This window comes from Fusarium pseudograminearum, chromosome 4 (genome assembly GCF_000303195.2).
Source record: "Fusarium pseudograminearum CS3096 chromosome 4, whole genome shotgun sequence".
Lineage (NCBI taxonomy): Eukaryota > Fungi > Ascomycota > Sordariomycetes > Hypocreales > Nectriaceae > Fusarium > Fusarium pseudograminearum.
Window position 1 is genome coordinate 5693881 of NC_031954.1, and position 13069 is coordinate 5706949.

The 13069-nt window shown below is 49.0% G+C and overlaps 4 protein-coding genes across 4 annotated transcripts; 2 read left to right on the forward strand and 2 right to left on the reverse strand.

Annotated features, from left to right (window-relative positions):
• Positions 1 to 1553: 1553 nt before the first annotated feature.
• Positions 1554 to 3163, forward strand: FPSE_04313 (uncharacterized protein; the record flags this gene model as incomplete). The annotated part of the gene is made up of 2 exons (XM_009257431.1): positions 1554 to 1638; positions 1857 to 3163. The coding sequence occupies 2 exons, from the start codon at positions 1554 to 1556 to the stop codon at positions 3161 to 3163; spliced, it is 1392 nt and encodes a 463-aa protein (XP_009255706.1).
• Positions 3164 to 3225: 62 nt separating this feature from the next.
• Positions 3226 to 8361, reverse strand: FPSE_04312 (uncharacterized protein; the record flags this gene model as incomplete). Its single annotated transcript, XM_009257430.1, has 14 exons — positions 3226 to 3451; positions 3509 to 3889; positions 3937 to 4648; positions 4701 to 4765; positions 4818 to 4868; positions 4921 to 4992; positions 5047 to 5167; positions 5223 to 5579; positions 5627 to 5789; positions 5842 to 6015; positions 6064 to 6809; positions 6860 to 7076; positions 7123 to 7487; positions 7590 to 8361. The coding sequence occupies 14 exons, from the start codon at positions 8359 to 8361 to the stop codon at positions 3226 to 3228; spliced, it is 4422 nt and encodes a 1473-aa protein (XP_009255705.1).
• Positions 8362 to 9097: 736 nt separating this feature from the next.
• On the forward strand, positions 9098 to 11490 carry FPSE_04311 (uncharacterized protein; the record flags this gene model as incomplete). Its single annotated transcript, XM_009257429.1, has 5 exons — positions 9098 to 9181; positions 9232 to 9400; positions 9458 to 9655; positions 9710 to 9902; positions 9951 to 11490. 5 exons carry the CDS (start codon positions 9098 to 9100, stop codon positions 11488 to 11490), a joined length of 2184 nt encoding a protein of 727 aa, XP_009255704.1.
• Positions 11491 to 11568: 78 nt separating this feature from the next.
• Positions 11569 to 13029, reverse strand: FPSE_04310 (uncharacterized protein; the record flags this gene model as incomplete). Its single annotated transcript, XM_009257428.1, has 1 exon — positions 11569 to 13029. The coding sequence occupies one exon, from the start codon at positions 13027 to 13029 to the stop codon at positions 11569 to 11571; it is 1461 nt and encodes a 486-aa protein (XP_009255703.1).
• Positions 13030 to 13069: the final 40 nt, after the last annotated feature.

A 13069-nucleotide genomic window follows, 5' to 3' on the forward strand; every position in this document is an offset into this window, starting at 1 on the left:
CCATGACGGTATCATGTGAGGCATGGCAATCATAACCCAGTTCTAGAGGTTATCCGCTCTGAGCGACGGGAAAGAAGCTAGCTGTGTTACCCCCCCAGCTTCCATGATGAAACTGGGTGCGCAGCTATCCATATTTCACGGCACCTTGCTGACGAACGATCTCAAAGGCAGCAGGAATATGAGCCACTCATCTTGGTCATTTCAGTGAACTAGACCCTTTCACTGATGGAACGTCGCAGTAAAGGACTCTGATATCAATGGATAATGTTGGGTACGTTATCCTGCAGAGGAAACAAACACATTGAGGGGAACTGATTGGCGATAAGAAGTGCTTCTATGATTAGGTTTCCAAGAAAAGATTGCAGGATGATGTGGTCGTGCATTTCTCACCACAATGCTTTAACTTGGTAGCATGCAGGTTTCCGGACAGTCTATCTAAGATCCCTGATGCGTCTTGTACGCAGCCAGGTTTTTTTACGACCATCGTATCAAACTCTCTTTACGAAGGATGCATTGCCTGGCACTCCATGACCTAGTCTCTTGCAGAAACCGAGCACCAATATTTGACCAGACAGGATATCAGACATTCCGACAACGAGATAAGAATAACCAGCATCAAGGGGTGAGCATAAGTCATGATTGCGATTGGTGAATAGTAATAAAGTTCCGTACCTGGACTGGACCAACAGACTTGGTGTAAGTCAGTCAAGGCAAGCATGACATCCATTGCGTTATGCACATCATCGCCGGGGTTTGATCATGGGGCAGAGACAGAGGCAGAAGCCACCGCAAGTATGTAGACGCACGAGCACTGCATTGATCCTAAGTGATCCTTGAAAGAGTCTTGGCCATGGTTTTGGGTAAAATTAGGCAAACAGGTTTAAGAACCGTTCGTTGTTGTCTTGAAGTTTGTTGGCTTACATTCGAGGTTGGAATCTAACCCCGGTAGTGTTTTACCTCCAGCATTGTCCTATACGGCGATGCATGCCCATGTTACAGACATTCATGTATGATTATTTCCATGAGAAAAAGACTGGATTATGCACTAGAAATCGAAGTATTCATTCCATGTCATCAATTGTTTCCTGGGTTAGATACCTAGGTAGGTACCTAGTTATAGAGAGCTGCCTAGAAGTCATCCACCTTCAGAGGTCTTGTAGGCTCCATCGGTAGTGGCTTGGCGCCTGCTTGGGTCATTAGTGGGAACCTATACCGCCAACGTTAGCCATGAACTAAGCCCACCTCAGCCTGGGGCTCCACTGAAAGCTATCGTCATCCACCAAAAAATGATGGTTACCTGAGCTGAGAAGGACTCATGAGGGATCAATCCATCTAGTATTGATGAGTCGACTCTATCGATCCTCCACTGCCTTTCAACAAATACCTACTAAGTAAACAGAAGTGCCGGGTTAATCAGTCATCGGCTTGACTCATCGAGACTGACACACGATCCTGGACAAATAAACAGATACCTTGTTCGTCTCAGCGTCGCACATTTCTTCCCTTCTCTCCTCCTCACCTCGTCGCAAACTGCACGCAGCTTGTCCCCGGGCATGCCGAAGAAAAGGAACCACATAAAGTCCTTCAAGCCAATCTCAACGGCCTCGCCGTCTTCGTCAAGATCGACTGATACCTCTGGTAAGTGCATTTGGTCCGACACAATCCTGATCCATCACAACCGCAACCGCAATCGCAGTCGCAGTCGTAGTCACAGTTGCAACCGCATCCCCACGCCCCTCCTCTAACCCTTCGGCCTCCGACCACCTCTCGGTTCGCTTCCTTTTGGACCCCCTCACCTCCCCCCTCACCTCTCCAGACCGCGTGGTAGCCAAAGTCTCACAAGTGGTGCGCAACAGAAAAGCCCTCCCGAACCGTCAATGACCTGCTAGCAAACCTACGTCGTACCTCGATCAACCCCTCCGCCGCCTCCCAGTCAGCCCTGCCTGCGACTGCTCCAAGCGTACCCCCGGCCATCAGAGAGATCCTCCAGATCCCAGACACACCGGCCCCCGCTCCTCGTCGTCAAGTCCGTCAAAGGTTCGATGGCAATGGCAGGAGACTCCCTGCTGGTCCTCCTCCACCGAGAAGCTGGGTCTCCCGTCAATCTGCGGATGCCGCTCGTGAGGCCTCCTCGAGCCAGTCGCGCTTGAGTTCAAGAGGACTGGAAGACACTTGTTTACCAGGCACTTATTTGCCTTCCCGCGGAAGTTTGATAGACATCGTGCTGCAGAAGCTTGCACGCGAGTGGGCTATCCACCGCGTGTACAATCAGTACCATCTGTACTTTGTACCCAACCATCTGAAGGCTGCCTTGATCCGCTATGTTGGAATAACCAGCCAAGATGGGCTTTCCTTGAGTGATCTGAAGATCATTCTGCTGCCACCACCAGACACGTCTGACAGGGATGAGTTGGATAGTCTAACGGCTTCGAACCTTGAGGTCAACTACCTCGACCTTTCGGGCTCTGCATGCCGGTCAATAAGACTAAAGGATGTCAATGACTTGCTGTTCCCTGTCAGAGACCAAGAGCCTGCAACAGAACTGCAAGAATCCTGGGACGTTTCCGAGGCTATTCCAAGCCCTCCTCGTTCTTTGCTGCCCAACCTCACCCACCTCTCGCTGGCCTTGCACCCCCAGAACGATTCATCCGCATCATGGAAGCATCTACTTGCGTTGACTTCAAGACTTACGACACTCACACACTTGAGTTTGGCATTCTGGCCCGATCCATGCCTAACACCACGGTCTCGAATGGCTACGGTCTCTTCCCCACAGGGACGTCGTATTCCTTATGGCGGGACGAACTTGTATTCGCATGCGATTGACCACGATTGGAGTGAGGCATTGCTCGTTTTGCGCACACTCAGTAAGAACCTGTATGCGCTAGAGTTTCTTGACCTTACTGGCTGCTGTTCTTGGTTTCATGCACTAATGGCTGAAACCGGCCATGACTTTGTCAACTGGGCCGACCACTGGGGCAAGATCACCGAGCTTCGTCTCTACACGGGGTGGACGCCTGGGCCTAACGCGCTGCCGTCCGAGAAAGAGAAATTCACCGAGGCTGTTCAAACAGCGAGGAATGTTGAGAAGCACATTCGAACTATGAGAGCAGGCAAAGGAAGGTTTATTGTTGTAGAGCGTGATAGTTTAGACAATATATAGAAAGCGAGCTTGTGCATAACAGCATCTCAATGTATACAGCCAAAAAGTGTTTTCCAGGTCAATCAGGCCTCTGAGTCAGGTCTGGTTGCCCAAAGAGCTTTGAACTTGCTGTCGGAAGCAAGAAGATTCTTTGGTTCACCAACCTCGACGACACAGCCTTTCTCCATTACAATAACACGGTCGAAATCGACAATTGTGCTCAGACGGTGGGTGATAGAGACGACTGTATGCTCCTTGAACTCGTGTTCGACGATGGATTTGATGGATTCTTCGGTCTTGGGGTCCACGCTGTCGTTCTGTCAGCTGTCTTTGGATCTCAAAGTTGTGACTTGGTCGTCTACTTACCTGCTTGTTACTTCGTCAAGGAGAGCAACCTTTCCATCACGCTTTCTCAAGACTGCTCGCGCTAGAAAGAAGAGCTGCTTCTGGCCATGGCTCAACGCTTCCTCGTCAAAGGGGGCATCCAGCCCACCGTGTTGCTCTATAGCATCAGATAAACCAACAAGGCGAAGAGCTGCGTTGATGTCCATGTCAGAGAAGACACCCCGCGGGTCCGCGTTGTGTCGAATGGTGCCGGGTAGAACGAATTGGTCTTGCGTAAGAGTGATAAGACGACTACGGGCAGTGTCTCGTGGTAGAGAAGATAGAGATATGCCGTCTATGGTAATGCTACCAGATGAAGAGTCAAGGAGTCGCAGAAGAGCAAGGAACACAGAGGATTTGCCGCTAGTTACAGTCAGTTTGATGCAGAAATGGGGGTTTGACCTACCGACCTTCCTGTGCGACCACAAATGGCAACTTTCTCTCCAGGCTTGATCTCAAAAGACACAGCATCAAGAGCCTGATGGGCATCTTCCTGCCCATTTCCATACGACGCCGTCAAGTCGCTAATTTGGATAGCACCCTTGTCCGGCCACTGTGAAGGAGGCTCTTGTGTTTCGCCGAGCAAGTTCTCTTCTCCAGTATCCTCCGCAAACTGCTTGATACGAGCGACAGCGCCGATAGATGTCTCGATCGATGTCCAAAACTGGATTAACAAGTTGACAGTCTCGCTCAACGAAATTAGCTGTACGAGCGACACGCCGGTCAAACCAACATCTACTTCGCCGCGGAGACGAACAGCGAGTCCAACAAGGAGAAGAGCTAGAGCCGCTGTTGTCAGATCGAGAACCAGAACTAGCCAACGCTGTACAATCATGAGAAGATAGAATGGTCTCTGCGAGCGGTCTACGAGAGCGTGGTTTGCCTCGATAACAGCGGACCCCCACCCAAAGGCCCGTATGGTTGCTAGACCTGAGAGGGTCTCCAGGAATTGTGTGTATAGAGGAGCTTTCTCTTCGAGATCCAAGAGACGGAGTTGACGAGAGGTCCGAAGGTAAGCACGCTGAAGATAGAAGTAAACGGCTCCCAAGAGGGGAAATGTTGCTGCTATGTAAGGAGTTGAGGCGGTAAGGAGGCCTGCCTTGGCGATAGCACCGAAGAAGCCTGGCTTCTTAGTAAGGTTCCTGGTAGGACGAGCCGCTGGGTGTCTACTTACTGGCGAGAGTTACAACAAGTCCAAGGGGAAGATGGTTATCGATCATTCCTATGTCCTGCGAGAATCTATACAAGTGTCAGCCTCCATCCAAAACATCATGTAGAGGTTCAGAATTACCTCGTTGTGATGGAACCAAGATCTGTCGTGGTAAAGAGCGATAACGGTGCCCTGAAATGTCAACTAATTCATCTTCGAAACCCTTGGTAAATTATGGACTCACCTGATGACAGTCGACAATAGTCTCTTGTGAAGAGTGATGCCCGACTTGGCCGCTACCAAGACAATGACGAACCTACTCCGTCGTTAATATTAGGTGCCCTCAAATAGGAGTATTATAGATAGCTACCAAATCAGAATAGCAAACCAGATGACACCAATGATCTGCAGTACGGCGTAGACTCCAAGGTAGTAACCGGCTCTGTCGTTTCCTTTCTCATTATCATCGGTCCAAAACTTGAGCCAAATCGCTAGATACGAGTTAGTCTTGCCATAGAATGATTTTGAATAATGGGTGCGGCATACTTGGAAAGCTCCCGAGAAAAGCCCAGATGATCTCGAGTCCTAAGAGAGTAACCATGAATAGACCGCCAGTACTGCTAAAGTAGTATCTATAGACAGTTGAGTCACCGCGTTGTCGGCGTGAATCGGTTGACTCTTCCTGCTGCTTTGGGGTCTCATGCTTGGGCTTCTCAGTTTGTTTGACAGCGTCCTCTTTAATTACCTTCCCTGAAGCTTCAGGGTTAGAGTGTCTTTCCTTGTCGTCCAGCAAAGACTGAATATATCCGTTGGCTTTCTTGAGAGTCTGGAATGAGCCTTGTTCAGAGATTTCACCTTCTTTGCTTAGACAAATAATGTGATCAGCAGAAGTGAGAAAGTCGGCTATTTTACAGTTAGACATAAGCTATCAGTGTTATAAAACAACTCACCTGACTGAGTAGCAAGAACCACGGTTGTCTTCCATTGCCTGAACAAACCATTCTTGCCAACGAGATTCTCGAACACTGTTTGAGCAGTCTGATGGTCCAAGCCGCTGAAGACATCGTCAAGAAGAGCGACTCTTGGCTGTGAGTAAACAGCTCTAGCCAAAGCCTTGAGGTTTCAGTCAGTATCGAAAGTGATATGTGTGTAATTAACGGCTTACAACTCGTTGTTTCTGGCCTCCGCTCAGGGCCAGACCTTTACTGCCAATGACAGTGCCATCACCTCGTGGAAGTTGACCCAAATCTTTCTCGAGATCGCAAGCCTTGATGACCTTTTGATAAAGGAAAGCATCGAAATGAGCATATCCAACAATGTTCTCGCGGACGGTTTGGTTCTGGTCGGTTAGTAAATACTCAATAAGTTTAGCGTTGAGTAAACATACCAGAAGCCAAGGGCTCTGTTCGCACCAGGTAACGCTGCCACTGCGACTATCGCTTTGAAGTCTGACTGTTCCAGCTGTCAATGGAACTTCGCCGAGAATTGCTTTCAACAGTGTGCTTTTGCCCACTGCTACTGGGCCGAGGAGGAGGACAAGCTGGTCATGGCCGACGGTGAATGTCAAGTCATGGAGCAGTGAGCGTTCTTCTGACCAAGAGATGTCGGCATTGGAGACTTCGATGGCGAAGCCACCAGTGTCAGACTCTCTGATAGACGGAACAGTAGGATTTCTTAACATTTGTAACTCGATCGAGGATGTCTCTCCTTGCCGAGAAACTCTCACGTCTGATGAAGAGTGAATCTTGCGAAGGTCAGAACGAGATTCCTGCACTAAGAATTTCTGAATCCGCTCAAAAGACCCTAAAGCAGCACTCATATCGAGTATGACCTCAAACATGAAGAAGAGCGGCTGTGCAAGAAGTACAATGAGCGACAGCGCAGAAAAAAGTCTAGTAGCATCCAGAGTCTCAGAAGAGCTCGAGGCAACTCCCTGGAATAGGGCAAAGGCAGCGACAGGGGACATCATTAAAGGCACTTGGGCAATGGCCGACGTAACACTGCTGACGATTCTGAAAGGTCTTGAAGCCCTGATCTCATCAGCTCGTAAACTGAGGATGGTATCGGACAGATTTTGAGTTAGACCGGAACATTTGATGCTCTTGATGTGCCCGATCATGGCTGAGGTGATGCCTGATGCCTTTAGCCATGTTTCAAGTACGCATTTGGAAAGAAATACTTACCAACTCGTTTTTGTGTCTTTTCGAGCCAGTCGATTTGATACTTGCGTGCCATTGGCGATACGAGGACGGTGGCGATCAGAGCTATAAGGGAGATGATAATGGGGCCAGACGCTGCGTATCCTATGTGAGTGCTCAGAAGCCAAGTAGCAATGGCAAGTTGGATAATATTTGCCCAGAACTCGTGGATCTCTCTGACGGCTCTCACAATAACATCGACCTATAAACTTGTCAGCTCGTCTTCTAGGCACTGGTGTAGATCTTACATCAGAAGACATGAGTGTCACAGCTGCAGAATCGTCTGTAGCCGTGGTGCTCAGCTCCGTCGCTTTGGAGAATACCGCAGAGACGAGCACGCCTCGCAACAAGGTGACAGACCACGCATTGCGATGCCAGTAAAGAGCTTGAGAAAGGGCAATGCCTGTGTAAACCAGACCGTATGCTGCAATGAGACCATAACCGATGTTGATTGGCTGGGATGTATCACCAAGAAATATAAGGAGCCGGTTGAGAATCAGTGGTTGGCATATAGTGAATGCAAGAAGCGCCAGTCGAGGAACAATGACAGCAATAATAGGCCATTGCAAAGTGGTGATGCAGCAAACGATGAGACGATGCTTGCGGGCCGGGACTAAGCCAGCATTTAGTACATGGACATCACAAAGATTGTTTTTAATATAATACTACTTGAGCTATCTGATAAGGGAAGGGGTAAAGGGAAATGTAGACAAACCTTTTTGGTTGTGCCTATTCCAGTGTCTCCAAAACCTGCTGATCAACCGTGCCGAACCCATATCCTCATCCAACTCCAACAAATCCATCGGCCGTAGTAGCTTCCGGAACCCTGTCAGCAGCAACGGCACCACCCACGCGAAAACGGCCCGGGCATAAAGTCCGGCCGTGACTTCGGGAGAGTGAACCCCGGAGCCGGAGACAAGGTACTGGGCTTTGCTCCACCCTTCGACGACGACGAGCATCACCTTGAGGACAAAAGCCGCCGTGAACACAGCCGGAATGGCTACATTGATGGGGGCAAGCCAGAGGGTGCGAAGGAGCGCAGCATCCAGAAGCGAAGACACGGCAAAGAAAACACTCAGGAGCGAAGATGGACGAGGAGATTTGGCATGTTCGGCACGGGAGAGGACACATGACATCAAGCTAGAGGCAAAGGATACACATGCAGCAGCAATGGAGACGCGGTCTAGGCGCGTGTTGGAAGGACGAGCTAGAGTCGCCCAGAGCACGACGAGCACGAGATGAAGCACAGCCAAGAGGGCAATAAGCACCAACTTGACAGAGCGAAGACGATAACCAGTGACTTTGACTGGGGCATTTCGGAGGCGGAAGATACGAAAAGGGGCAATAACGAGGAGAAGAGAGGCAGGTAAAAGCACAAGAATGGACTGTTCAAAGACGAGGGTGAAGTCGAAGCCGTGGCGGCATTCAGGGGGAACAAATGGACCAAAGGAGGCGTCAACAGACGCAGCACAGTTTGTAGAGTTCATGTTGATAGGAGCAAAAGTTGAAGAGGAAAGGTTGAAAGAGGGAGAAGTCAAGAGAAAAGGAGGGGAACTATTTATTTGTTTATTATTGTTAGCAGGCAGTCATCAACAACAGGGATAAAATAGGAAGGTGGTTATTTCAGCCGAAAAGAGGAAAGAAGGAAGGATAAGACCATAATAGATAGATACTTACCTACTTCTTAGACTACTAACTTAGGTCGGTAGGTGCCAAAGAATTAATACAAGTTAATAATTAGCAATATATGTATGAATCTAGATGTAATAATATCATTATTTAATTTCCAAAAAGTTTTAATCAATGATTTATTTTACCCCATAGAAAAGGTGCAAGTGATACCTACCGAATAAGTCATTCGGCGTGAGTCACTCAATTAACCTGTGTCACAACTAAAGGCACTAACAAAAAGACCAACAATCAAGAGCCAGTGACATGGACTGATGGAGTACGAAAGTAGAGTCAAATGCTAAGAATTAATTGCCAAGCAAAGCAATCTGCAAATTATATACCTACTGTGCAAGTGTAGATCGCCACTTGGAAAATATTAATTGACGTTAAATTCAACGGCCTACTACTACCTTAGTATATAACATCACGCCTCGTCTTCTAACTAGGACAACCTCAGGCCATAGCAATCACTCAATCCATCATCCCTCTTTCATCAACATCTGCTCTCATTGTTAAACTCACATTGAACGACTCCCAATCTCTCTTCCGACAATGACTTCAGCAGCATCAGAACATGTAGCCACCATTCTCTGCAACTCCAAGCAAACGCGTTTCCAAATCACCAACCATCGCGAAGTGAGCACATCAATCCATGCATGGCAACTCCCATTCTAAGCAATATACAGCTCGACATTGACGGTGTAAACATCACTGTAACTTCAGGCGACAAATCAACCGCCAAGGGAAAGGGAAAGGGGAAAAGCGATGGCGTCGAAATCCTTTCTGCCGCCAAGCTTCGACTGAAAGAGGGACAACGATATGCTTTGGTGGGACGTAATGGGACAGGAAAGTCCAGTAGGTTGATGTCTGTGTGCTACAGTTAATACCCAAGATGCTGACTACACTCAATAGCACTTCTCAAAGCAATCGCCGAAAAGCTCATACCTGGCATCCCAGAGGAGACCAGAATTGCTATTCTACAGCAGACTAAACTCACTGATGAAAAAGACGAGCATGATTCAGACCCAACCGAAAGCAGCCAGTCATCTGTACTAGAACAAGTCATCGAAAAAGCGACCGCTAAACATGCCATTGAGCAAGACATCAAAGGTACTTTATTAACGTATTCGCTTTGACAGACAGGTTTCTAACACTCGTATCCAGGCCTCACAGAGGGTATAAACGCCCCTGACCCATCTGCCCCAGTGAAAGCTTTAAGACAGCTCAAACACCAAAAACATCAGGAGCGTCTTTTTCGTCTGGATAAAGATGCTCGACTGCGTAGCGGCGCCCGTGGCATGCAAGCCCGGAAAGCCCTCACAGCATATGAGAAAGTTGTGGCAGAGTCGAATGAGCTGTATGAAATTTCTTTTCCTTTCATTGCTATCTCTCTAACTCAGTCCAGGCTTCAGCAGTCAAACGCAGATATATCTCCTGAAACGCTACAAGCCGAGACCCAAGAAGCAGTCGATATGCTTGCAGATCTCCAACTTCAAATGGACCCAACCCGGGTATCGGAAATTGAATCCAAGGCAAAAAAGATCCTCACAGGTCTCGGATTCTCCGAAACCCTCATTCAAAAACCCATCTCGAGCTTATCCGGCGGCTGGCACATGCGCGCTTCTCTCGCCACGGCTCTCGTCCAAGAAACAGACATCCTGATCCTTGACGAACCCACCAACTTCCTCGACCTGTTGGGAATTATATGGCTCCAGCGCTATCTCCAAAGTCTACAGGATGCTGATAATCCGCCTACTCTTATCCTCGTGTCGCATGATCGCGATTTTACTTCCCTCTGCACCGATCTTCTTATCCTCAAGGACAAGCAACTCACCTACTTCCACGGCGATTTACCCACGTATGAGGAGTCGCAGAGCGAGCGTAAACAATGGCTCACTACGATGAAGGAAGCCCAGGATAAGCAGAAGGCGCATATCGAAAAATCCATTGCAGCCAATATGAAAGCCGGCAAAGCAAACGATGACACTAATAAACTGCGACAGGCCAAGTCTCGTCAGAAGAAACTTGATAATCGCTGGGGTTTGCAAGTCAGTGCCAAGGGAGGTCGCTTCAAGCTCAACAGAGACCTTGTGGGCCACCACTTGACAGCCCGCGAGGACATCGACATTCCACCAGAGGATCGTCCAGTCGTGGTGAATCTCCCCGAACCACCTGATCTGCGCTTCCCTGGCGCTCTGATATCCCTGGAAAAGGTCGCCTTCCGATACTCATCCAAAACCCCTCTTGTTGTGCAAGATATCACCCTATCTGTCGGTATGGGGGATCGTATCGGTATCCTCGGTCTCAATGGCGCTGGCAAGTCAACGCTTATAAAACTTCTAGTGGAAGAGACTAGGCCGACAGCAGGAACTCTGACGACACATCCCCGACTGAAACTGGGGTACTACTCTCAGCACGCTGTTGAAGCCCTGCAAAGTCTTGGCCGTTCAGAGCCTACGCTTACAGCCCTCGCTCTCCTCACTCGGGAAGTCGAAGGTGAACTCACAGAAGGAGATATTCGCGGTCTTCTGGGCCAGCTCGGTCTTCCAGGCCGAATCGCGTCAGACGTGCCCCTTTGCAAACTCTCAGGAGGACAAGTTGTACGATGCGAACTAGCTCGTCTATTCTGGCGACGACCTCACTGTCTCGTCCTCGATGAAGTCACTACTCATCTTGACTACGAAACTGTCACGGCACTTCGGGAAGTGTTAAGAGATTGGGAGGGTGCTGTGATTCTGGTGAGTCACGATCGATGGTTTATGCGGGGCGTGATCGAGGGTGCGATGGAGGAGGATGAGGAAACAGATGAAGATGACGATGAGGAGAGTGTGAGAAGGCGAGTCGTGTATAGATTAAAGGGGGGTAAGATGAGCACGCTGGAGCATGGCGTGGATGCGTTTGAGCAGCTTATGGAGAAGAGGGTCAAGAAGTTGCTTCAGGACTAGGTAATCAGTGTTCTGCATAAAGAGGATCGTCGACCTAGCTCAAGATCAAATAATCATCATGTTATCCATCTCATATCATTAAACGCGATCTTCCAAAACTTGATGACTTGCCAGGATCTTGAAAAGGCCATAACCCAGCATCTTGATGGCCATGTCTCCACCTTCAGGTATTTCAACAATTGTCCCATCAATACACACCTTTCGCCATCTCTCGTCACTCTCCAAGACTGAAATTGTAACCTCGTCCACTTCGTCATAACCTACACGTTCACCATCAGGCCAATCCATACCAATATGTTTGCCTCCGTCGTACGCCTTCATCATGACATCCATCGTGCGATCACCTCCAATGGATCCAAAGTGCACGAGGCGAAGCTGCGACTGCAAAGGTCGAGCGGCTGGTGATATAGTGAACGCCCTTTCGAGGTTTGAGACGAGAACTGTGAGTACGTAGGCGTGTTCTTCACGGGGGATATTCTCAAAGGTGGCAGAACCACGGCGACGGATAGATAACTTTGCAGCATAGGGGTGAGACTCTTTCAGTAGCTCGGCAGCGACCATACCAAACCGTTTGTCACCATGGACACGGTACTCAGGAGTATCGCTTTCATACACAATGCTCGCATGAAACCCGTAGCTTGCAACGATAGCCCCCTGGAGATGTGTGATGGAAGTTTCCTCCTTCTTCATCTGGTTTGGATCATTGGCTGAAGACTCCCCTTTGACTTTGTCCGTAAATTTGACGATTCGAGATCCCGATGAAAATGAGGCTCGGAATACGGGAAGATCGGCGCTTACCCCCTGAAACAGCGTTTGAAGTCCAAGTACAAGTGGACTTGGGCCTGGCTCGGTGTACAAAGGTTTGTGGGTTGAATGGAAAAGGGCATTTCCAGTTCCAAGAGGAAGTAGCGCAATTGTGGGTGGAGTCTGGAGTGTCTCATCTCCGTCAGAGCCGTTAAGGAGGTCTACGACGCCGCCGTCTCCACTGAGAAGAACAATCGTTCTCGTCTTTGCACGCTCCTGTGAAGCCCACAAGTGGCGAGCATAATCTCGAACGGTCTCTGCACTCTCTGTCTGTATGAGATGACATTGGGGTTTTTCATGGTCATCAGTGAATGATTCCCAAAGAGGTTTCAGTACGTCGTGCCAGACTCTCGAGGCTTGTCCTACTCCAGATTTCACTGAGACAATAACATCCACTTGGTTCGTGACGCCATGTATGTTGGCATAACCGTGCTCCAGATGAGGGGGGAGCTCTGCCAGTGTAATGATGCGAAGCTCTGAGGGGATCTGTTTCGCTTTCAGAACTGAGAGACAATATGGGTTCTCTTTATTATCCTGGTCCTCTTTGAGTAAGAAGATGAGATAATGCGAGGGCAACACTGTGCTTGATTTAACCTCGCGAACTAACACAAGCTCGTGGCGAGGCGTGCTCTTGGATACCCCGGTGCTAGTCCATGTGAGGTTCTCGTCAGTGAATGAAACATTTTCGACGTCTATTGTTTCCATCGCGCGAGAAGCTGCCGATTCAGAGGACATTGTATATGAATATGTACGATCAAAGACGGAGGCAGGCGGA